We start from the raw sequence: 23653 nt of genomic DNA on the forward strand, positions 1-23653 counted from the left end.
ATTCACGAAATTTCACGCTTCATAAAGGCTTTCAAAATTTCCACATTACGACGATAGTTTTTAAAAAAAATTTCAGTGATTTTTGAGTGAAAAATCGCTGAAAAATTCTCAAAATCACCAAATAAAGTAAAGCCGCTGGATCGCGTCCCCTACGTTTTCCAAAAATGTATCTCCCCATATACTTTTCGAACCGGTATACATAGACAAATGTGTGTATGTACAGAGGATCGTGACGCGCACACTCGTCCGTAGCAAACATAACAGAAAGAAAGCGAATCGAGTGGTGTTAACACCACAAAATCCCGTGATAACTCCTCGATATTATCACCACCGAGTTCTCCGGTCTTCAAAACTCCATAAAATAACTGAAAAGGATCACTAAACCGCGGGAAATCACTGGATAAATGAAAAAACCTGCAATTTCTATTCGTGAATGTCCTGTCCAGATGATGGCTGCATGATTTCACTCGCCAGCCGCATGGTAAGTTACAGATCTTTATCAAATTTATCAATAATCATCTCAATCACTTTTCCCGCACCATTCCCCTCCCGAAACCGATGAATTTAACGATTGGAGCGAATTCAGGGCCTAAGTTAGAGAAAATTGGGGAGAAATTTTGGGGCTCACAAAACACAGTTTTGTCCTGAGGTCCTATTTATATCGTGACAACAATAATCTCGAGAAAACATCGGCATGCACCCCAGGGAACACCAGGTGACCCTCTTATTCCTCATTGTTCTTGTAACCCTCATGATTTTCTTGGGAGAATCAAGAGCTTTGGAATTTCGCGAGTGCTGAATGTTTGGTTATGTTTGGGATCTGGGTAATCCTTGAACGCGTATGGAAATCAGTCACTATGATTTATGATTGTTGTGGCTTTCATTACCGATATTTTTTTTACAATTTATAGGAGTGTTTTGGAGTAAAAAGAAGCTTTCTCGTATTTCTTTACAAAAATGGAGTGTTTGGAGTTGAACAATTGCTTTACTGTAATTTTATTTCTGTATAAAACGTCTCATGACAAAATAAGTCCTTAAACTTTGGAGTAATCTACATAGCGTCAGCTTTCGAAATTCATTAGAAATCTAATGGCGAATGAAAATAGAATCGTTCGAAAGCCGGAAAAACTCGTCGTGGGGTCTCAAGATCGATCTAATTTATAGGATTGTGAAATTATGAAGACATTTGTATTTATATCGGTTTAGTCATTGTAAATTAGCGTTGAAGAAACATTTTTACAATAATTTTGTTATATTCCTGATTTTGGTATTTTTTAAATTAATATCTCCCTGAGTTTTGCGAATTTTTCAAAAATTTATCGAATAGACACGTTAATTTATCCGATGTTACTCCCTCACCACAGAAATAAATTCTTCCCGTGGTGCTTCAACCCGATTAAAACGTGACAATCTCCCCTGAATTCCAGACTCTAGATAGCGATGGCAGATCGCCAGCAGCCTCCCCCGGACTACAAGCGTATGTCCCTGGACAAGATAATCGAGGCAATGACAGCCGACCTTGAGGGTCCAAGTGGTCACTACGTCCAATTCGGTATACCACCCTCCCAGCCCCCCCTGTCCACCAACTGGTCAGACTATCCCTCTGAACCTATTCACCCTCATCCACCCCCAGCCCCTCTCCCAGCTTCCCACCCTCAGATACCCCTGCAACCCCCAATTTACCTTCCAGAGGCCTTCGACACCCCCTCAGGAGAGCTCATCTACTTTCCACCTCAAACCGTAAACCACCTGGGAATAACCGAGAACAACGACCTGGTGGGTACCATCGACGTGGGCAATGGTAACTTCATAAATGTTATCTACGGGAATGCCTCCCAGATAGTCCCCGAAGATGTTCCTAGCATGTCCCCTTACTCCAACCATCAAATGATGGACAGGGAGTACGGATTGTTTGATCAGAGGGGTCACCACAATCTCCAGAACTCTACGACAAATGGAAAACAACTGATTGACAATCTCGTTGGGAATTGGGTGCCGAATCAATCTGGAACGTACAGTCCCTTCGGAGGTTCGCCCAATGTCACCCCAGTGCCGCACGCCTCCCCAGAGGTAGAGGAGGTCCCCAAGGTGATGGAGACCCAGAAGAAACCAAGAATGGTGGCTGAGGTGAAGCCCATGAGGCCCAGTTATTCCTCAGTGCTGACCAAATCAGCACCCCCTCCACCCTCACCCCTCAATGCTCCCCAGAGCAAAGTCCAGGTGGACTCGACGTTGAAGAAAACATCGAAGAGCTCCAAGGGGTCCAAGGGCAAGCCAGGTGTCCTCAAGAGACAGAATTCCTCTGGCAGTGATGAGCATGGCTCGCCTAAAAATGAGGCCCCGAAAAAAAATGAGAAGAATAATTCGAATTTGTCGAGGCGTTGGGTATCTCTGGATAATCTCGGAGGCAATGAGGGTCATGAGAGGAATGATATGAATGGATTCAGCAGACCAGACCAGAGGAAGACCTCCAAGACTGCCAGGAAAAACGAGAGAAATGAAACGCTTAATAATACCAAGGTGCAGAGTGGGGGAAAAATCGGCGGAAACAATCAGAAAAGACCCATTCATATAAATAATAATCTGGGGAATGAGGGCCTTGGCGAGAGGGTGGAAAAGAATATCCAAATTGCCACCAAAGGGAAGGAGGAGAAAAAGAAAGACAAGGGGGCTAAGAGGTTTCATCCTGAGAAGGAGAAGGTTCTGAAGAAGGGAAAAAACCGGAAAAGGGAGAACAGGGAAAGTCCGGTGAAAGATCTGTGCAAGAATTTTAATAAATATGCCAGCCGCTGGAGCAAAATTGGGCTTAAAGTGTTTTATTGGCTTCTTCATCTTATCACAGATGTTGTTAGTATGAGTACTAATCTTGTCATTCAGTTTGTTAAGTGCATGTGGTTTCATACTGTATTATATCTGAAATACTCATGGGCCTACGTGTCCACAACAGTCGCGAAGATTCGATTTTTGAATGCTATTGGTAAGAGGATTGACGATAAATTTGGAAACAGTAGATTCGCATTTTGGCGAAGATTAAAGTCGAAGAGAAAGGAGGAGAAGGATGATAACGTACACTGGTTGCAAGGTGGACTTGAGGCTAATATTGCTCTACCTAGTACTGGTGAAGAGGCGATGAAAAGACTGTTGGCTTGCAAGGGAAAGGATCCATACAGCATTCTCGGGGTAACACCCACATGTTCAGATGACGATATAAAAAAATATTATAAACGTCAGGCTTTTCTCGTTCACCCCGATAAGAATAGTCAACCTGGGGCCGAAGAGGCTTTTAAGATACTGGTTCATGCGTTTGATATTATTGGAGAACCTGAAAGGAGACAGGCATTCGATCAAACTCGTCAGGTTGAGGCAGCCTGGGGTGAGCTGAGCGATCTTCTGTCCCAATTGCATAGAAAAATGGAGCAGGCTGCAAATACGATTAGATGTACAAATTGCGGACTGAGGCATAAACGTGTACCAACACAGAGGCCCTGTTATGCTGCTCGATTCTGTGCCCAATGTAAGATACGTCACAGTGCTAAGGAGGGTGATATTTGGGCGGAATCGCGGGTCATGGGATTTCTCTGGCACTACTATGCGTGCATGGAGGGTGCAGTTTACGATGTGACTGATTGGGCTGCCTGTCAGGCTGGTAATCTCAAACATTTGCGTGCTAATACCCACAATGTGCAGTACAGAATTGTTCTCGGACAGAGGCCACCACCTCAAGGTGCCACTGGCAAGAAGCGACAGCATGTCGATGGTAGCGCAACGTAAGTATAAGAGCTGAAGAAATCCCGTGAAAGAACGTGCATTGCAAGAACTTCAAAATTAAAAAATTCCTCTTGTTATTTATTTGTAGGGACGCAGATCTCGAAGATTTTCTCAATAATCTCTACAATCACAGTAAAACCGGGGGTGCAACAGCAACGACAGAACAACCAATCTCGAAAGATAGTCGGAGACGTAAAGCAAAACGCAAATGAAGACTTGATCTCTTTTCAACAACTGCACCCATCGTATTACTTGATTCATAATACTCCTGCTGTTAATTTCTCTTTTAAGTTTTTTCCTCCCACTTTTTTTTTTATTACGTTGCTTCGCAGATTAATGTTACTACCAGAAACACCCAACTAATGTTCAAGTGTCAGACCTTTGCGAGTGATAAGCAATGACGATTTATGAGATTCTTTCTTTCTTCGTTCCTCTTGGGAATGAAGTGTTTATGATAATTAAACATGAATTCGAAGTTTGCAATTTTGTGTTTTTTGTTTGAATAAAGATGAATTCCTTTTGGATGTTGAAATAATTGTTAGCAGGATACGAAGGAAGACGAGATTTGGAGAATTCAGTGAAAATTCCAAGTGATATGCATTAAAAAAAATATATTTATTTGAATCACTCTTCTAAATGAGAGTTCACATCATCTGCTCCAACATTCCTTCGAGGAATGCCAATGAATCAACGTTATCGATTGCTTGATCCAAATCCTTCTTCTGAACTGTTTTTTTTTTAGCCTGGAATGTGTACTTAAACGCCTCCTTTGATAGTGAGTCAATAAATAATTCCTGGAACAATGAAATTTGAAGAATCGGGTAAAAACTTTGTGACTATGAGGAAGCCTGGGGTTACTCGATGACAGTGATTACCGCAGACTTAGCGATGAGAAAAATTGCCTCCTGATTAACCAGATTGACATCTGGATCTGACTTAACGATGTGTTTGACCCTCCCAACGGGTAATTTCAGTAGTTTTTCCTTTGGTTCGCTCTCAACTTCTTCCTGTGAGTCGTGCGATTGTTCTGATCTCGAACTTATGGAAATATTTGCCACCTGATCTTCAGTGGGAGTTTCAGTGTCCGACTCCGGGGTCTCCATCTTTCAAAAACTCGATCAAGAATCACTTATAGATCACTTTTAGTCAAATGTCGTCGGTTTTAAATGTTTTAACCAATTTTTCTTGCACTACATGCTGATATAGCACGTTGCGCATGTTGACAGATGCGCAGAATCACTGGGAATAGGCTTGCAGCACGCACTTGAGCGCCAAAGGTAGAAGTGCGCGCGCAGCTGTCATAGAAACGGAACGCATTTCCTTGAATGACGTATTTTGAATCGTTCATTCAAGTTTCCAGGTTCTACGATCCTTCGCATGTGTATGATCCAATGCAATACATTATTTTGTGACTGCGTAATATTTATGTAAACAAAAACTTTATCATTGTTTGTTTTTCATTCGGTGGAAACATGTGGTTAATGAGAGTCAGGGAATTTGAATCGAATCACGTATTCTTTATAAAGACGGAATTTTTTGTTCTTTTGAAGGAACAGGAGTTTAAATGTTCAATAAAATTTACTTTCCAATTGAGAATCCACTGACATCCCGAAAAATAGCTGTCGAGTAATCTATCGGAATATTTACTGTTGAAATCATCAAATTTGGATTATCCAATCAATTTCATTTCTTCTCAAGACAGATGTAATGAAAAAACCTTATGACTCAATGACTCATCGTCAACGGATTTGCATAATGAAATCGAAATGACCACAAAAATTTATCCCGAATCACGTACAGGAGATACTCTCCGTACAGAAAAAATATTGAGATTTGGTTCCATGGGAAAAAGCACACCTGCCAGATTTGGAGAAATCTATAAAGCCGTGAAAATTGCACGCTCAGTATCACACGAATCGTGAATACTCATTCGAAATGTTTCGCAATAATTTTCATAAATCCCTGTACTTCTTGTTTCTATTGTCTATCTTGGACATTGCATGGGGAATCGCAACGAACTGCAGTGAATATAAACAAAAGGCTAAACCTGGTGATGAAATATGCGGAAGTGATGGGAAGACTTATCGCAGTATAGAATTCTTCGATTGTATAAGAAAAAAAGGGGATAAGCAACGTAAGTACATTAATTGGTGGCTGTTTAATTAATCTGATTTGACTTAATCGAATATGTTGGACTCAGTTCGAGTTATCTCTGTCGGAAAATGCAGTTCGAATGAATGCCAGAAGGATTTAATTTACAATCCCGTGTGTGGAAGTGACAATAAGTCATGGGGAAATGAGAACGCTCTGATGTGTCATAATAAAAACATGAATGATAGTGAGTATTGAGTTAATTCTTTCGTTGATTATTCGTAATATAAATGCAAACTCAAAAAATGATTCCCGTATTTAATTTATATTTCTTAATTCTTCACATTTAATTTCAGAGATATCAATAAAATCGTATGGGGAATGTCAAGATGCTCATAACCCCTGTGAACAAAGAAATTTTGAAACTTTTGGATTGAATCCCGTTTGTGCCAGTAATGGATTTACTTATCAGAATATTGCTGAGGTACAATGCTTGAGAAATGAGCAGAATATAGGTATCTACTTCTACATTGGTCGCAAAAAATCCGGGAGTAATTCGAACCTGAATCATTAATGAGCCGTAATTATAATCCACGTGTACATTAGATTTACAGATTCTGCATAGTGGCGGTTGTAAAAAGGGTGAAGTCGCCGAATTATATCCCGATAAGAACCAGACATGCTGCCTTGCTGCAAACAGATATGAATGGAATCCAGTTTGTGGAGCGGATAAAGTCACAACTTCAAATCCATTCGTCCATCTATGCCGGAAACCTAGTAAGTACTCCATTCAGACCCACCATAATAATACAATAATAAACAACTCGCGTGAAAAATTGATTCCCATTACACGAAATAGTAAAAATGAAGAGAAGATGGAAATAGGATATTTTTCTGCGACAGTGGAAAAGAATAGATGGGCGAATTTGGAATTTCCAGGTGCTATTGAAGATTTTTTTTCAGATGTTAAAGTCAAGGTAAATGCTCAGTGTTATACCCCAGTTGAACGCGCCTGCATGAAATCACACGAACAACGGAAAAAAGCACTCGAAGCTCCAGTTTGTGGAAATGACGGGAAAACATACCCATTCTTGAGTACTCTCCAGTGTAAGACTCTCCAGTGTAAATGTGAGTTAACCATTATTTACTCTAAGTTATTGTACTCATAATGTAATATGATTTTTTTTAATATCTGATTGGCTGAGATTGGAGCTTGAAAAACAATCAATGAAATTTGTGGAAAAATTTTCAGATCTAGCTTTCGTGCACACAGGTAAGTGCATACCCGGGATTGACGATCCCTGCGAGAAAGTAGAAACAGAAGCAGACCGAACATTTCCGGTTTGCGGCACCGACGGAGTAACATACATCGGATATGAAGCCCTATTCTGCGAACAATATCAAAAAAAGAAACGTCAGTACCACTCAAGTGATTAATCTGAAAATGAAAATCCCTCGACCGATCATGAATCGAAATAACAATACGAAGTGCGCAATGATGAATGGTCCCAGAGGCCGATTCCACAATAGTTGCAACAGTGAAACAATCGCTGAGAGTACAATAATTTGTCGGTCGGAAAATAGCCTTGAGGTGAATTCTATTCTGCTCTCGATTCGCGGCTCATTAACCCGTTACTTTCTCGATGCGACTGGTAAAAGTAGGTTGCACTTGGAAAATCCATTATGGGCATAATGAATTATAGAAATTCACAGCCCGAGAGTTAATCATTCTCACTTGAAATGGCAGTGGGAGTTGTTTCGCGGTTTATTCGGTTTATTCTGTCTTTTTCAATGATTATTCAAGCTCATGGCTCATTTTCGCTCGATGTTTATGCATTTTTTATTAATCTTTCCAAAACGTTTATTTTATTTTGAGAAGAAATTCATATTTTTTTTTTACAGAAGTTGCATATTTACATGATGGCCCGTGCCTTGACTTCAAAAGAAAGCATTAAATACCTGGAAATATTATGAATACCGAACGAGAAAAAAATGGAAGTGTAATGAAATAATTGATAATTTTTTAAATAAAATTGGGAATCAAATCTTTTACATGTACTTTTATATTTTTGACTGGATGTTCCGCAATTTTTATTGGAGCCTTATTCTCACTTTGAGAATTACGGAACTTTCAGACAATTGTTGTTCAGTCATTTTTCGCTACGTATTATTTTGGATATGTTTGAGGATTTACGCCGATGCATTTGGCAGTGAGGGGTGAGGATCGAAGGCGAGGATGCATTAAGCTAAAATTTGATTAATATCATGATTGTCACGGGCTGTGGTATAATGAAAGCTGGTGGGATCAGTAATCCCGTGGGAGCAGCGATTCGTGATTTTATGTGGTGATTTTCCATATATGATTTCACACGTGACGATTCGACCAGACCGCGTCATTAGGGAAATTATGTATCAAGTATTCCATGACAAATGATTTAACGAATTTAATGATAACCAGTTGATAGGATGAGTACGAGTCCCCGAAGTTCCCGAAATATTAAAAGAAGTGAAGGGAAAATCCTTGATATATTACCGAATGATATGGAGGAATTTCAAGTGTTTTCAAAAATCCGAGAAAAATCTGGATGTCAGCTATAAATCCTGATATTTACAAATTAATCCGAACCGATGCGAAAACGTTCCGCATTTCGCGTTTTATTCGTTCAATACTGTTACAGCAGATGAATGATGAATAAAAGATGACTTTTTTAGAATTCAATGGTTCATTGCACTCTAAAATCGGGTCGTCTGAGTACTTGAAAAGAATCAATCTCATTCAGTAAACTCGTGACTGCAGCACGTGCGACATGTATAAAGAAATAAATTCGCGCTCAATTGAATGCCTCACTGCAGAGGAAGAGGAATATATTTAAATCATCGGGCGATACGCATCAACACGTGAATTGATATCGGCAATAGTGGGATTGAATTCTCAGGCGTACAATGATCGGGGTAACTGACGTTCTCGTCGACTATTTTTATTTACGAAGAAACAGATTTGTTTGCGCGCAACGTCACAGAAACTATAGAATTTTGGAGAATTTTGACTGAAATTTACTAGCTATTCTTTATCTTTCCCTCAACTTCCTGGCGCGTCCTTTCACCGATCTTCGCACATTCTCAAAATCCTATTGAGTAATCGGGAGAGCAAAGTCTCGTGTCCGCCATGAAAGTCCAGTGACTCTCCTCGATAATTGATACGAATTTCTGGGCTCAGCACGTGAGTTAAATTTCTCGATCAATAAACAGAATTGAATTGGGATACTCATAACGCGAGTTAGAGAATCATTGGGCTAAATATAAAATCATTCTCATTTTTTTAGGGATTGAAATAATGGTTAATTTTCATTATATTCATTCCGTAATGTGAAAACGACATTCGACAGTTTAAACATTATTAGCCGGCACTACCCCCTAATTGTTCCTTGAAAAAAATGGTGTGAACATAAAGTCGAAGGGCTCATGCGCCAGAATTGGCGGCTTTTGCCGACGTCAAAAGGTAAAAGTCGCTCCAATTTCCCCGATCTATTTTCACCTAGTACGGGTAGTTGTCGTGTGCCTACAACAACTATCGTGACGGTTCGAGTTGTATCGATCAAGTTCCCTTTGAAAGTCGAGGTAACGATTGCACTGGAGGCACCGGTGGCTTAAGAATGGTTTCAAGGGTAAGTCGATGTTGCCAAGAAATCGAGGAAAAATGCTTGAACAAACACGAAGACGAGCCTCCTACGTATTATTTTTAGATTTTAGAGTTGTTGCCAGGATTGATATTTCCTCGAGAAACATTGAAATTATTTTTAAGCATTCAAAGCATGTCACAACGAGGACAAACGGATTTGCCGAGACAGCGAAGTACGCAGTGAAATCGCTTCTTTATGGGCATTTAGAAGAAAAAATATTCACCGATTTCATGGGGAGTGTTTCAATTTAACCACCGCTTAGTTGAAATCTATCCAATTGTGAAAAATTCTGAGAAATTCTTCTCTACAAGGAAATGAAATATTTTTTTATGATCGCTGAATGGCAATTGGATATTGGAAAAAAAGAATGTGCAGACTGCACTTTCCTATTGCCCAGCATAAATAACCCGAGACTTTTAAACGCAATGTTTTGGAATCATGTGATTCCTTTCTCTTCACCTGATTTCGTAACATCTCTGGTTAAGGGAATGTGCATCTGCCTAAGTTTCTCATTTACGGTCATTCTGAGACTTGGCTTACACGTTCGGAGATGTACTGGTGATTTGAATGGAGCGAACAGTTTGAACGGTTAATAGAGGACACAAATATAAATGGACTCACTCGGTTCTGCATTGACGTTGTGAAATCGATGTAAACACAGGATTCTGTAAAAAAAAAAAAGAAACTGTCATAATTTATTTAAAACCTCCGAGTGGATTCCCACTATTCAAATAATAAGCCCTCATATTTCGCCAACTATTTCCCTTAAATTACAAGCCATGTAAATAATCGACGAATGCTGTAAAGTAAGGAATGACCGTCATTTCTAATCATTATCAAATTCATTAATTATATATGAGTTTTTTTCCACGAATCATGATATTTGTGGTTTTGTCATCACATCCAAACATTTCCCCCCATCTTTCTATTGGATTAAAATGCGTGAATACGTGACCATTAGATTTTTATTTTTTTCTTTGGTCAAGTGAAAGACGTAGGAACGGGTTATGCAAAATCGAATCACGTAACCAGATGATGGGTCACTTCGGCTGAGAATGTGATTTGATAATATTACGATCATTAGACAGTATACGCCATATCAAAAAGATCAGACTTCCGCTTGATGTACACGATCACGCGAATTAGAATTGTTGGTAGGAGATAAGAGGAATAATGATCGGCTTAATGACTGGAAGAAGACAAGTCAAAAAAAAATCAGTAACGATAATCATCATGAATGGGTTTGGGGACTCGGTGGGAGGAAGTGACTGATTACTGGTCAGAGTGGAGCCCAGTCTCACTGATTTCATTGCTCACTATCAGCAATGGCTCCTCAGGGTTGCTCGACGAAATCTGTGCCGACAACTTGTTAGGTGTACAATTTCAATCGTAAATTACGCGATTAGAGACACCATTCGTATCCATCCTGCAATTTGTGCTTTAGAATGATCTGTCGGTTTCTGATTCAACCAATTGGTTCAGACACATGACTTGGCTAATGTAATTTAATAAGTATCAATCTCATGACGAAGGAAATTCTGCACTCAAAATTAGAAATCGTTTCTGTTTGTCATTCTATGATTTACACATCCCGTTACACATGTCATGCGTTGAAAGTAGGTTTTCCGGGCTCGCTTTGTATTTTTTTAAAAATTCGTGAAACTTCCGATGGAAATCTCTCGCCATTTTTCATGATCATCAATTATTATTGTTGGAGAATTTTTTTAGGAGAGTACCTTTAGCTTGATTCGGTTTAAATCAGCTAAAGACTTTGAGAGTTAATAGTTTTGCCTCAACTCTTAAAAAAGGACTGTTCGGAAAGATACAAATGGAAATACCGTTGAGATGGCAAATGATAATTCCGTTATTAGCGTATTTTCCACAGCTCAAGCGATTTTCGTCTAATTCGTCGGCCTTGAAGATCGTACATGTCAACATGTGGCTACCCAACCGTATCTGTACATTAATCTTTGATTAAATCTGGTGATTTATTTGATAAAGTTGAAAAAATGTACGAACAACGACGACATCACGTTACGGTGGGAATTACCGATTGGAGAATTCCTATTGAACTAGTGGATGATAATGACCAATTCGCAATTGAATTATTCCATCAATTGAGATTCTTGTGGAGATATTGAAGGATTAACTGATAATTGATTTTATCAATAAATCACTAGGGGACTACGAAGATTAATGGATCGCAAAAATGTGCGATGCGATACTTGGAGAATTCCATTGCAATTGCAATTACAATTGCATTGTGATTTTTGGATAACGAGTTATCATAAAAATATATAGATTAATTTGATTACTATGAATAAATTATGTCATTGACACAAACCCTACGCAAACGGACACTGTAAACAAGTGTTTTATAGAAAATAATGAATATTAATATTTTTCTTCCTACGTCAAGCGACCAACACGGAATATTCAATGGTTGCTCATTAAATCAAAATATTGGTTCAACTCATTGGAGGGTGAATCATTATCGACCGTCTTTTTTCGTAAACCTAAACTCCCCCGTCATGTGTGAACTTGGAAATCGAAATTAAGTCTATAACGTGGATAGAAATAAGCATAAATTACTAATTTAATAGCGATTTAGATGGGACCTTGGACTTCTGTATTTTTCATACACCTTTGGCGTTTTTTGGACATTCTCCGTCCACTACAAAGACCTTGATAATCTTGAGGTCGTCCTCAAAACCTTTTCTGACTGGTGGGTATATAAACGCGTAGTAGAATTTTGATACTTGTGAGAATCATTCTTAGGAAACGTGACACGATCTACGGCTAACTGGGATTGTGGGATCCAAAAAAATTTCTCGTATTTTGGAAAATTACGGAAATATTGCATCGCGCTTGAAGTCTTTTCAACGGAGTAATTGAGAACGCGAATGTGAGAAGTGAAGTTAATCTTGAAAAATCAGTGTCATCATGAGTGTGATTACTAGTGTTCCAGAAGTTGCGTCCGTCTCTTGGACTTTTGGCAAGTCAATATTAAATTATATATCAATTATTAATTGGGCTGAAGTCAAGAGGCGGAATATTCAATTCCAAACTCCAATAAATGTGTTTTTAATTTTCAATGAAATATTGTATAGTGAAATATTGTGAAGGTATCCGTTCTTCTTGAGATTATGAGATATCATTTTTTAATAATTACAGCCCTTCTTATTGGAGTTGTCACACTATTATTCGCACTGCGATGGCGGGACTACATAAAGGACGCAATGAAGAAACGGTCAAGGTTCATTGAATTTGCAAAGAAACTGCCGGGGCCACCAACACTGCCTTTCTTTGGAAATGCACTGACATTCTGGGAGACAGATAGTAATCCTAACAGCTCATTTCTTCGAAAAATTTAATGGATTGTATAACTGTAATCGATTAATTCAAAATTATTTGTAGGAACTGTCATCACTTTGCTGGATATTCATCGTAAATTGAATAAATCAATATTTAAATTCTGGCTCGGACCCAGTTTGAAAATTGTAGTGACCGATCCTGATGATTTTGAGGTTTACTATTTATCTCCGAATTTTCTCTATTTTTCTAGATCACTCCAGTTATTTATTTTTTTTTATAACTTTCTGAATGATAGATTCTTCTGAAGTCTCCACATGCTTCCAAAAAAGACGACCTTTACCTGTGCATGGAACCTGCGATTGTCAATGGCCTTATCAATTCAAATTTAGGTATATCAAATGCATATTATTTGATGCGATTAAACTAGCACAACAGTAAGTTAATGAGAAGATATTGATAGGCAGTTACCGACTACACAAGAAAATCCTGACTCCTATAATCAATAGCACCGCATCAGTGAGTCGACATGCTGAGAAATTTAATTACCACGCATCTATTCTTGTCGATCGTCTAAAAGAAAAATGCGGCAAAGAGGAGTTCGATGCACATGATTACATCGGCTTCTGCGTTGGAGATATTGCTTTTGGTAAAACATAAACTAGACGGAAACATGTTCCAGAGCGATAACTGTCGTTGTGCTTTCAGAAACCTTGACGGGACTGGCAGGAAAAGGACAACTGGGAGAGCCCAGTCCTTTTTATCACCTCAGTCAAGAGTAAAACCCATCAAATTTTTATAATTATTAATCAAATAACTGAATCGCACGATATAATGTTCAATTGATATTTTGCAGGGGTTTGCATATATTGACATATAGAATGATGAGACCGTGGCTGCATCCGGATTTTATATTTCGTTTGACAAGGAGCGGACGGAAATTCTACAAAATTACTAAAGAAGCGCATGCGTTCGTTGATTACGTACGTAGATGAAAAATATTGTTAACCGACAGTTATTTTATAATTGCAAACTCATGACGTGATGAGAGAATTACAATCGAAACAAAAGATATTCCAATTTCCGATAGTCCGTCCTACAATTCGTTCAGGTGTAAATTTTTTATTGTTTACCCAGTTCATAGCCGAGAAAATAAAGAATTACGATCCTATGCACGAGGAGGAATTGCACACCTACAAACCCGTAATCGACACTTTGATCGATCATATGATGGTATCAAAAGACTTGACACCCGAAGAACTTCGATACGAATTCGTCACGCTGTTCGTCGCGGTGAGATCTAATTTCAGTTTAATTATTTACCAATCATTTATCAACTCCACAAAGAAATACTGGCCACCAGAAATTTCGTGAGGAGAGAAAAATCCGCAGATAGATCTTCATTATGAATTAATAAATGAGTTTTTTCAATTATCTAGATGTTCGAAACTGTTGAGGGGGTGAGTTGTCTGATACTATCGATGATAGCGATGTACCCAGAAGTTCAGGTGAGCTAATAAACATTCTATTGTTTCGAATTGGAGTGTTCAGTTTAACCATATGAATATTATCTACAGGAGAAGATCAGACAAGAGATAAATAATGTTTGCAAAAGCGATTATATATCTGAGTCTGAAGTATCCGATCTGGTATATCTCGAAATGGTCATCAAGGAGTGCTTGAGATTATTCCCTGTGGGACCAGTTTTACCGCGAAAAATCACCGAGGACATCAAACTCTGTAATTACAATTACAATACGATTACTATGGTCTTTTAAGAGGATGAAATATCGATATTTCCTTGAGGATTCGCGACAATTTCCAAAAATAAATCTTAGGAGACTTTGTTTATAATTTATGGAGCTCGGAGGATTGAAAATCAAAATGTCTTTCTTTTTTTAGCGACATGCACCGTTCCAAAAGACATTTCAGTATTTATGCTGATATTTTCGACGCATAGAAACCCAAAATACTGGAAGGACCCTGAGAAATTCATTCCTGAACGTTTTGCCCCGGAGAATTCGAAGGATCGTCACCCGTATCAATATCTCCCCTACAGTTCTGGGTTGAGAATGTGTCCAGGCCCTAAATATGGCGTAGTGTGCGCTAAAATTCTAATGGCTAAAATCTTGAGATCGTATTACTTGACTTCCACAATGACGCTCGACACAATAAGACTACACACACATCTATCGACGAGATTCACGGATGGATACTGGATCAAACTTACGGAAATTCAAGCCTAAGTTTTTTTCGACGATTTCCCTTTGTATAAAGATCCTATTTTTATCATTTGGACTTGTGAACAATTAATAAATAATGGTAAACAAAAGTCTCTTGTTCATTTGCCTTTTCCTGTTTAAAACCACTTATCGCATTTGTGGTAAGTCAAATATATGGAGATAAAATTCCAGAAACTTTTGCAATTAACTTGACGACTTTCCCAGTATTATCAAAGGTATCGCTGATAAGCGAGAGCTATCGGCCATGTATCTAAGAATGAAAATTTGAATTCATGTAACTCTTGGTGCGAGAAAGATCAAGACAAAGCTATTATGGAGACCACGTGCTCTAAATATAGATGAAAGTAACAGCGCTGTTCGTCACGTGTCTTCAATTTGGAGTTCGGATTATACCACTTAGACGTCGAGTGAAAGTTAATTACATTGATGAGAGGTGTCATATCAGATTGCATATCAATCCTGTGATTTGATAGATCTTTCCATTTAACTCCGTTTCCGCTGATTCCACTAGTGACAACTCAGTTGAAGAGTAGAATAACTTGGAATCATCGTGACCCAGACCGACCCACATTGTATTTCGTTCTACTTCAAGTATTCCACATGTTTATTATCTTCCCATTTTTTACGTACGTCTGCTGTATGAAATTATTATGAATTTTCTCCGATTGAAAAATCTATTCAAAAATATTTTTGCCAGTGCTCACTTGAGATAGATTTAGATAATTTCCGAGAATTCAGCTGTAAAGTTTTTAAATCAGCAGTAAGAAAAATGTTTTTGAATCGAGTGCCAAAAATCAGTTATTCTCCAACAATTTAGCTTAATAACAAGTGGCGCCTGCGAAAAACAAAATTATTTTTGTTTTCACGTGAGTTTAGTACGTATTGGAGAGGGTGAAAATTCACGTGAGTTTATCGTTGGCATTTGGAAAAAAGGATAACGGGAGGTTCTGATGTAGACAGTAGTGGAGGGCTTTCTACATATAGAAAGAGCGTGCGCGTTCGAAGCAATTCAGTCTCTTCTCAACCACGCGAACCTCCAAAGCGTTCAGGCAATGTTATTAATTTTCACGAGATAAAAGTCATTTATCATATCGTCCTGCCAGTGCTTCAGCAATAAAATAAACCATAAAACGTTGCTAATCGCGTGCTGAAGATATTTATCTTTCAAAAAAATAAGTGGTACTAATTCCAATTGACTATTTCTGGTGAGTGATCAGTGCAGTACTTAATTAATTGATTACCCGATTTCCTCTCCGATAGATTATAATAAATGAGAAAAATTGTGGCATTTTTTAAGGGAACAGCGCAGAGTGTGATATTTATTAATGAAACTTTCAGTCGGCATCTAGCCTTCTATCAAAAAATCTGATTCCATCTCATCTGGACTGTTTTGTCTGTTATGCGATTAGAATCTTTATCTTGTATCGTAAATTAATCAGATCTTCACATCATCTGGGTAATTGTCATAAGTGGCAATAAAGAAGTTATCAACAAATCAATATTAGCATTGGAAATTCTCGATACTGTTGATTTCGCGAGTATCGTGGTTGCGAGTGTGATAAGAGGCTTCTGATTATAATTTCAGATTCATTTGGAGGACTCCAGTCTCATCGATATCATGGAGCAGAATAATATATCGATAGTGACATCGAATGGCATCACTGAGAATGTCAATGGAAAAGTCAAGACCACCATCAGTTTACCATCGGCTGCGAGGCTTAGTAATGCTGCCAAAATCAAGGCCCCTTGTAAGTGAATCTGAGTTTAGACTATTTAAAAACTAATTTGCGGTAGAAAGGAAAAAAATGAGAATTTTTTTCGTTCCGCTGTCTCAAAACAACTCCGCAGTGTGTTATAATAATGCGAGGGATTCTAACGAGTTGAATAAGTATCGAATCGTAATTGAACTGCATTATTAATTACGTGACATGTTGAGCTACACAAGCGTATGTGCCCGTGAATATTATCGGAGGTAAGTCGTAGACTCAAGGTGTAATTTACATTTTTTTATAAACACTTTTTCGCGGAGGGGTGAACGCCATCTGGAATGGTCCAGCCGACTGATATTGATCGGATGCTGAATTCAGACACGTGGGAGAATACTTGACGTAAAAAAAGAAAATTTTAAAAATTCGATCTAAACTACTTGTTTGAATTTTCAGGACATTGACATTTCCCAATAGATTTTTATCCATCCAAAAAAAAAATCATCCTTACTGGGTTTATAAATTAACTCACTGATGCAACAATGACTCATCAATGGTTTCTCTAATGATGCTGAATTTCTCGTCATAAAATTCTCATAACAAAACAAGGAAAAGACCGACTTCCTGTTGCCACTTACATTCCTGGGAATGAGGAATTTCCCAAACAATCCCACAACTCGATTATCCAATATACACAAAGGCCTAGACGTGCCATTAAATCGTCCTTTCTGGGGCCATTTCAAAAAGAAAGTCCGGTAGTTTTTAATTTTCTCCTTTCTCTCTCAACTGTGATTTTCGCGAAATTCGCAAAGGTGTCGGAAACCACTTGGAGTGTAGTTACGATGGGGTAATAATATAATGAAGAAAAAAAGGAAAATTATGAATTGGAGAGAGATGTTGGTGCACCAGAACAAATGGACTCTAGAGTAGTGAAAAATATACGAGTATTACTCGAGTGGGCCAGTAGAAGGGGTAATTTGTGGGACTTAATGAGCGTAGTAGGATCTTATTATCGGGCGGAACTACTTTTACCAGAAATCTTTTCGGTACAACTCGAGTACAGTCTATTCGTCAGACCTCCTTAGGGGAATTATGATTTTTTAATGCCATTGTTCGAGGGTAATGAGTCGACGTCAGGTGAACAGCCCATTCATGAAATTGTTAAAAATTTTTAAGTATATCCGAGTACTTTAGTCATTGCTTTGCGTTCAAGCCCTGTGCACTGGGAAAAAATATTACTTGTGCTAAACTTATTTATTTCAGTCTTAAGTTAATTCATCCTCTTTCCATAAAGATATGGAATCATGGGAATAAGTACAGTTAACGGTGTCTGAATATTCCTGTCGGCCTCTAAAATTCAAAAAATGCAGAGGATAGAGGATCTGCTGATATTGCGGCCTTGAAATAATTTATCGCGAACGAACTTCGAGTGCTTCCGCGTTTTTGCTGAAACAACCTGAATGATGCTTTCGCACGTGAGTGGCGGGAAAGGTTACAAGTGTGACACTGGGTCAAGTTCACGGACTGGTTATTTCCGTTTGGTCTCCATTTTAACAACCTATTTCGATGCAATTTTTAAATAAAAAATCCACAGCGCGTTCTGTATACGGATAATAATTTATAGCAAAATTTATGCTTACGTTTCGTAACCGCGCAACATGTAGCACTTTTTACCCCGCATTGTAAAGAATTGCGATATGTAGAGTATGTTTCAGGAGAAGGTTAAGATAAATTTCATAATAATTTTTCTAATTGTAATCAGGGAAGTAAAAATACTCTTATTCTGAGATATGAAATTACGTCTGGAGTCAAAGAAAAAATTGGCTAGCATTATTTTCAATTTAGTTACGTCCGAATCACGACAATCATAAAGTCATTGCGGAGCTTCAGGAATTTCTCGGCAATATTCAGAGATTCGCTAAAAGTTGGAGCAGTAAAGCCTGTTATAATCGAAGAGAATGAATAATTATGGTGCAATTATGTGGTAAAACGTGAGGATGGCTGACAATTTAACAGTTCAGTTAATTATTGTTTGTCTAATCTGATGTTCTTCGAATTGCGCAATGCGGAAAAGTGGAAAAATTTGTGAAATGCGTTATCTGCCGCTGTATTTTTCTATGGACCTGTTTTCAAGATTTTAAAGAGCTTTTTTTGCTTCAGATTGAAAGTACAATAATTTTTCTTGTTATTCATTGAGCAGCTACCGATCGTCGGTGAAACGCGAGTTATCGACTGAATTCGAAATTCACGAGTTGATAAGAATGATAACAGATGGTTGTAATGGACTTAAACACTTGGTATTTTTTAAAACTTGATGTTTTATTTTCAAGTGGAAATATTGTATTCATCAAAGCCAAAAGAATTGCCCATGCAAAATGAAAAATTATTAGAATTCGATGGGGCATTCGAAAGGAGATGAGTGAATCTGAGGTTTTCTAATCAACTTTCCGAAGAAATTGCAATTCAAAGTGAAATTTTGAGTAAGCGTTCAGGACTTTCGCATGTATATTCTGATTATTCTCATTCAGATGAAAATTTCGCACATTAACAAACAGTCGAATAGTGGGGGATAATCGCATACAGTGTTTGCTCTCGCGATTCCTCTAATGAGTTCTCGAAACTTTCATCGTAATTACGATGAGAGTCACCTGCACGAGTTTATTTCATTTCTCATTAAATTGAGATAATTACCGCAGGATGAGCGAGGTGGACATGACGATGGATTTTTATTTTTATGATTTCGAGGGTGAAGTTTTACTCAGTCATTACTTGCAATTGTAAATGCTAGAGTATCAGTTTATCTTCGTCCTAATTTTCTCGCCGAGGCGATGATTTTCACAATAAAGCCATTAGCTGGTAAGATATTATTGATGGCTTTTCCAAAAGTAATAAATGAATAAGGCATTCGAAAATGTCTAGCTTTCAAATCTTTTGTTGCAGAATTAGATTTCCTATCAGGAGACTCGGTAAATTTTTATGAATCCTCTTACCAAGATATTCGCGAATTACGTCAAAGATAATGGTCACAAGGGAAAGGAACGAGAAAAGAATATACTTTTATCAATTGAAATAATCTGTGAATAGGATGAGATTTTCTTTTCCTGCGAGAATGAAAAAAAGTTCTCATGCCTAGAAATTTTCCCCATTGATTCACATAGTTTACTTTATATCTAGAATCTTTTTTAGGCGATATATTCCGAAGATTCTGTTCATTTTTTTTTCATTCGAAGAGAATCGGAGCAATGACCCATCAGAAAAGGCAATTGCTTTCGCGACAGTTTTTCTCGCCCGAGGCAAGATCCAGCGGTAGACAGCATGAGCTAAATTACCTCATTATTTTCTCCACAAAAGAAAACCCCCGACTGAGTTCTGAAGTTTAATCCCTTCAGCTACTCGATATGCACAAACATTTGCGATGGAAATCAATGCAACGATTGATTGCATATTTTGTATTTTCAGTTGAGTGTAATTCCATTTAATCGGCTCCCGTTGCGCAACATAACATTCATGCTTTCATGGTAATCCGACGTTGACCCTCGTGTTACCACTGCAATCTAATTCCATTGTTATTGTACGAGTGTATCCAAAATGTAGGCCATTCGCTTTTGAAATTTAATCAATGATTGATTCAAAGACCCGTGGAAATTCATAAATTCCAGTTCAGGGACTATGCCATGAATTTTTGGTTATTCTCGCGTTTTTTGCATGCCATGTTCAATCTAGTGATAAATATTTCATTACATCTTTTAAATAATTGAAACTTCCTAACAGATTATTTTGTCAAATGTGAATAAAGTTAATGATTTTGTGCGAGAAGGGAAACATTTTTTTTGTTTCATGAAAGTATTAACGAAACATTGTGCTGGAATTTAATTTCAGAGCGGTCGGTTGAGAAAATAATTTCCGTGTCTATTTTCCTACTCGAGTGGCAGCTTCACTTCACTATTGGAGTAGAAGTAAATTGAATTCACGGAAGTCAGAATGAATACCAATCACTTCCACTCGTTTTCCACGTTCTAAGACAGAAACTTTAAACATTTATTCATTCAATTCCCAGAAAGTCGGTGATTTACACAAGCAACTCTTATGAATGTAGAAGTTACTTAGGAGTTTGTGGTTTGTTTTCAGGGTTGAAAGACCTCTTCGAGGAGGAGTCCTCAGTGTGGGACACACTCAAGTGCGGATTAGCGGAGTTTATTGGCACTGGCCTCCTTGTATTCCTAGGATGTATGGGCTGTGTTGGAAGTTTGGGAGGTAATCCACCTGAACCACTACAAATATCCTTTGTATTCGGCTTGGCTGTTATGCTTATCATCCAGGTGAGTTACTCCTTTCCATGCAGGTGTACAACCATTAATTTTCACAATAGATCTTTCCATGCATAAATAGAAAAATGCAATCAAATACTACTGATAACATTTCCATTCTTAATTTTTAACATCCATCTATGTTGAAAGACATATGAATGGATGCATTAAGTATCTGGCATTAGTCGATTGACAGACTGTCAAGTGGCAGGTTGCTGGTTAGAAATTTTTATCATAAACGAATCAGTGATCGATGCTTCTTAATGATATTGTTGATTATAGAGTATTGGTCACATCAGTGGTGCCCATATAAATCCATCGATAACCGTAGGCTCGGTTGTTTTGGGAAAAAAGTCTCTCAAAGTAGCTTCCGTTTATCTCTTTGCTCAGTGTCTTGGCGCCATTGCGGGGTATGGAATGCTGAAGGTCAGTGCAGATAACAATAATTATACCACACAAAATCGGTCAATATTGCCCAGTAATCACAGTTGAATGGAATTCTTGTGGAAAATTAGCAAAGTGGTAGAACAAGATGAATCAAGTGGATCTGAGTTGATTTTACAGAATTTCCCCACTCGATAAATTCACGAGATGATTGGAGAATTGATTTTTTGAGAATCTTACGATTTCTCTCAGTCAATTACCCTGTCATAAAACAAATCGACATTTAATAGGTATTAAATTCAATTTGAAGGGAGAAAATCAGGAAGTTTCTAAGTTCCCGAGAAATTCAATAAAATTCATTTATCTGGATTTTCCGGTTTTTTTAGGTAATTACACCTCAGAGACTTCTTCATGCTGGCGATCCCGTTAAGATCGACAGTTTCTGCGTTACAAATTTAAATGAGAATATATCAGTGATTCAAGGTCTCCTCGGAGAAATAATGGCAACAGCAGTTTTGATGTTCATGACCTGTGCAATTTGGGACGCTCGCAATGAGAGGAATACGGACTCGATTGCCATCAAGTTTGGATTAACTGTTACTGTTCTCTGTTTGGCTGTGGCACCTTATACAGGATGCAGTATGAATCCAGCGAGATCACTGGGACCAGCGATCTGGAATAATTCCTGGAGTCATCATTGGATTTACTGGTTTGGACCACTTGGAGGAGCTCTCATTGCTTCGGTGCTTTACAGGTCGATTTTTTCATTAAGACCTGAGGGATCCGAGAGGCCCAGAGAACAGAAGGCTGAGGTAATTATCAAATTATTCTTAAAAGGCAATGCCTTATTTTTAGTAATCAGGTATTACAGATCCTTTGATTTTTCCCCTGAAGATTGGGGCAAATTACTTGACTCAATGTGTCATTCATTTGAGTGCTGCAGATAGTAATTTTTTTTTATGATTATTTCAGATTTGATTCTCTCCTCTCTGGACTACAATTCTGTAATTCGTAGGGGTAAAAAATTGCCTGCGATGGTTTCTGTTCAAGTGAAATCACAGGATGGAATCGTCAAGTGAATAAATGAGTGAGACCCACCCATACGACGGAGAAGGACAAGTCTGCCAGAACGTCCATCTAGCTTTCAATGAACTTTCCTTGGAAATTAATTGGGGCTTTCACGGGATTTTAATTCATCATCGATGAATTTTATATTTCAAAAGTTCGTGTTATACTTGCTGCTCAGAACGAATATTTTTCTATGAAAAGGCCTTAAATTGACAAGTGATATAAAATTAGGAAATCATCTGCTGATGAATTGCAATTAATTATGAGCACTGAAGTGAAATCTTGAACATTCAACGATTTGTTGAATAGATTATTTACAAATTAATTTTCGCCCCACCACCTTGACACATTTTTATTTTAAAAAAAATGGTACGGTATTTTACAATACTAGATAAAACAATGGTTAAATTGATTCTCAAGTTTTGTAAAACCTTGTTTTGCGTTTTAATGAAACTTGTAACGAAATAACCACCAGTGATGCGCATTTGAGGGAATTAGGTTTAACCGACTTTGGTTCGAGATTACAGGGGTTGAGTTGAAGTTTTAATTGTTCTCCCGAAACTATGAATTTTCAAGCGTCGGTGTACAGGCCGGTATTACGTTGCTCGCGACCATCGAAAACTTTAAATTATAAGCTATATTATATCATACATATCACCTTTCAGTAAAGTTCGTATTGTCTTGTCCATTGTCAATCGCTTTGGACTGGGATTTTTCACGACTGGGATGGATGCAGATGCTGTATTATTATTTTTACTGACAGATGTAATTATTGTTCAACATTCAAATATATTTAATACAAATTTTGAGTAATTATTGTTGATTTTAATTTATTATGCATTGCCCTCGAGCCCTTTGTAATTGCGATTTTGTCAGTAGATACGATGAAATGGGGAATAATTACTCTGTGAAAATTCAAAGTGATAATTATAGCTCTTGAATTATTTAGAAAGGCGATATTGATTATCCTTTAATGTTTTTCAGTACTTTTGAGATTTTTTTGACGTTTTAGTAGTACTTTTAGAATTTCTTCTCTAGTCTGACTCATTTTGTCCCTTCACTACTGAATAACTTAAGGAAAAATTGGGAGCCCG

The 23653-nt window shown here is 37.9% G+C and overlaps 5 protein-coding genes across 5 annotated transcripts; 4 read left to right on the forward strand and 1 right to left on the reverse strand.

The window, feature by feature from the left end:
- Positions 1-227: 227 nt before the first annotated feature.
- LOC105270984 (uncharacterized) lies at positions 228-4290 on the forward strand. The gene is made up of 3 exons (XM_011312255.1): positions 228-481; positions 1428-3767; positions 3857-4290. The coding sequence occupies exons 2-3, from the start codon at positions 1441-1443 to the stop codon at positions 3978-3980; spliced, it is 2451 nt and encodes an 816-aa protein (XP_011310557.1). The 5' UTR covers positions 228-481; positions 1428-1440; the 3' UTR covers positions 3981-4290.
- A 72-nt stretch (positions 4291-4362) lies between these two features.
- On the reverse strand, positions 4363-5025 carry LOC105270985 (DNA polymerase epsilon subunit 4). Its single transcript, XM_011312256.1, has 2 exons — positions 4644-5025; positions 4363-4562 (listed from the first exon to the last, which is right to left on the reverse strand). The coding sequence occupies exons 1-2, from the start codon at positions 4869-4871 to the stop codon at positions 4413-4415; spliced, it is 378 nt and encodes a 125-aa protein (XP_011310558.1). The 5' UTR covers positions 4872-5025; the 3' UTR covers positions 4363-4412.
- Positions 5026-5691: 666 nt separating this feature from the next.
- On the forward strand, positions 5692-7904 carry LOC105270986 (serine protease inhibitor dipetalogastin). Its single transcript, XM_011312257.1, has 7 exons — positions 5692-5902; positions 5969-6106; positions 6216-6374; positions 6466-6636; positions 6823-6987; positions 7112-7273; positions 7762-7904. The coding sequence occupies exons 1-7, from the start codon at positions 5704-5706 to the stop codon at positions 7812-7814; spliced, it is 1047 nt and encodes a 348-aa protein (XP_011310559.1). The 5' UTR covers positions 5692-5703; the 3' UTR covers positions 7815-7904.
- A 4735-nt stretch (positions 7905-12639) lies between these two features.
- Positions 12640-15149, forward strand: LOC105270987 (cytochrome P450 4C1). The gene is made up of 10 exons (XM_011312258.1): positions 12640-12878; positions 12957-13066; positions 13150-13243; positions 13315-13500; positions 13560-13629; positions 13708-13834; positions 13989-14144; positions 14291-14359; positions 14429-14591; positions 14754-15149. The coding sequence occupies exons 1-10, from the start codon at positions 12686-12688 to the stop codon at positions 15095-15097; spliced, it is 1512 nt and encodes a 503-aa protein (XP_011310560.1). The 5' UTR covers positions 12640-12685; the 3' UTR covers positions 15098-15149.
- A 903-nt stretch (positions 15150-16052) lies between these two features.
- LOC105270988 (aquaporin AQPAe.a) lies at positions 16053-23372 on the forward strand. The gene is made up of 6 exons (XM_011312259.1): positions 16053-16299; positions 16680-16842; positions 20929-21119; positions 21390-21533; positions 21878-22303; positions 22464-23372. The coding sequence occupies exons 2-6, from the start codon at positions 16713-16715 to the stop codon at positions 22467-22469; spliced, it is 897 nt and encodes a 298-aa protein (XP_011310561.1). The 5' UTR covers positions 16053-16299; positions 16680-16712; the 3' UTR covers positions 22470-23372.
- The last annotated feature ends 281 nt before the right edge of the window (positions 23373-23653 follow it).

Source organism: Fopius arisanus, unplaced genomic scaffold (assembly GCF_000806365.1).
Source record: "Fopius arisanus strain USDA-PBARC FA_bdor unplaced genomic scaffold, ASM80636v1 scaffold00098, whole genome shotgun sequence".
Taxonomy (NCBI): domain Eukaryota; kingdom Metazoa; phylum Arthropoda; class Insecta; order Hymenoptera; family Braconidae; genus Fopius; species Fopius arisanus.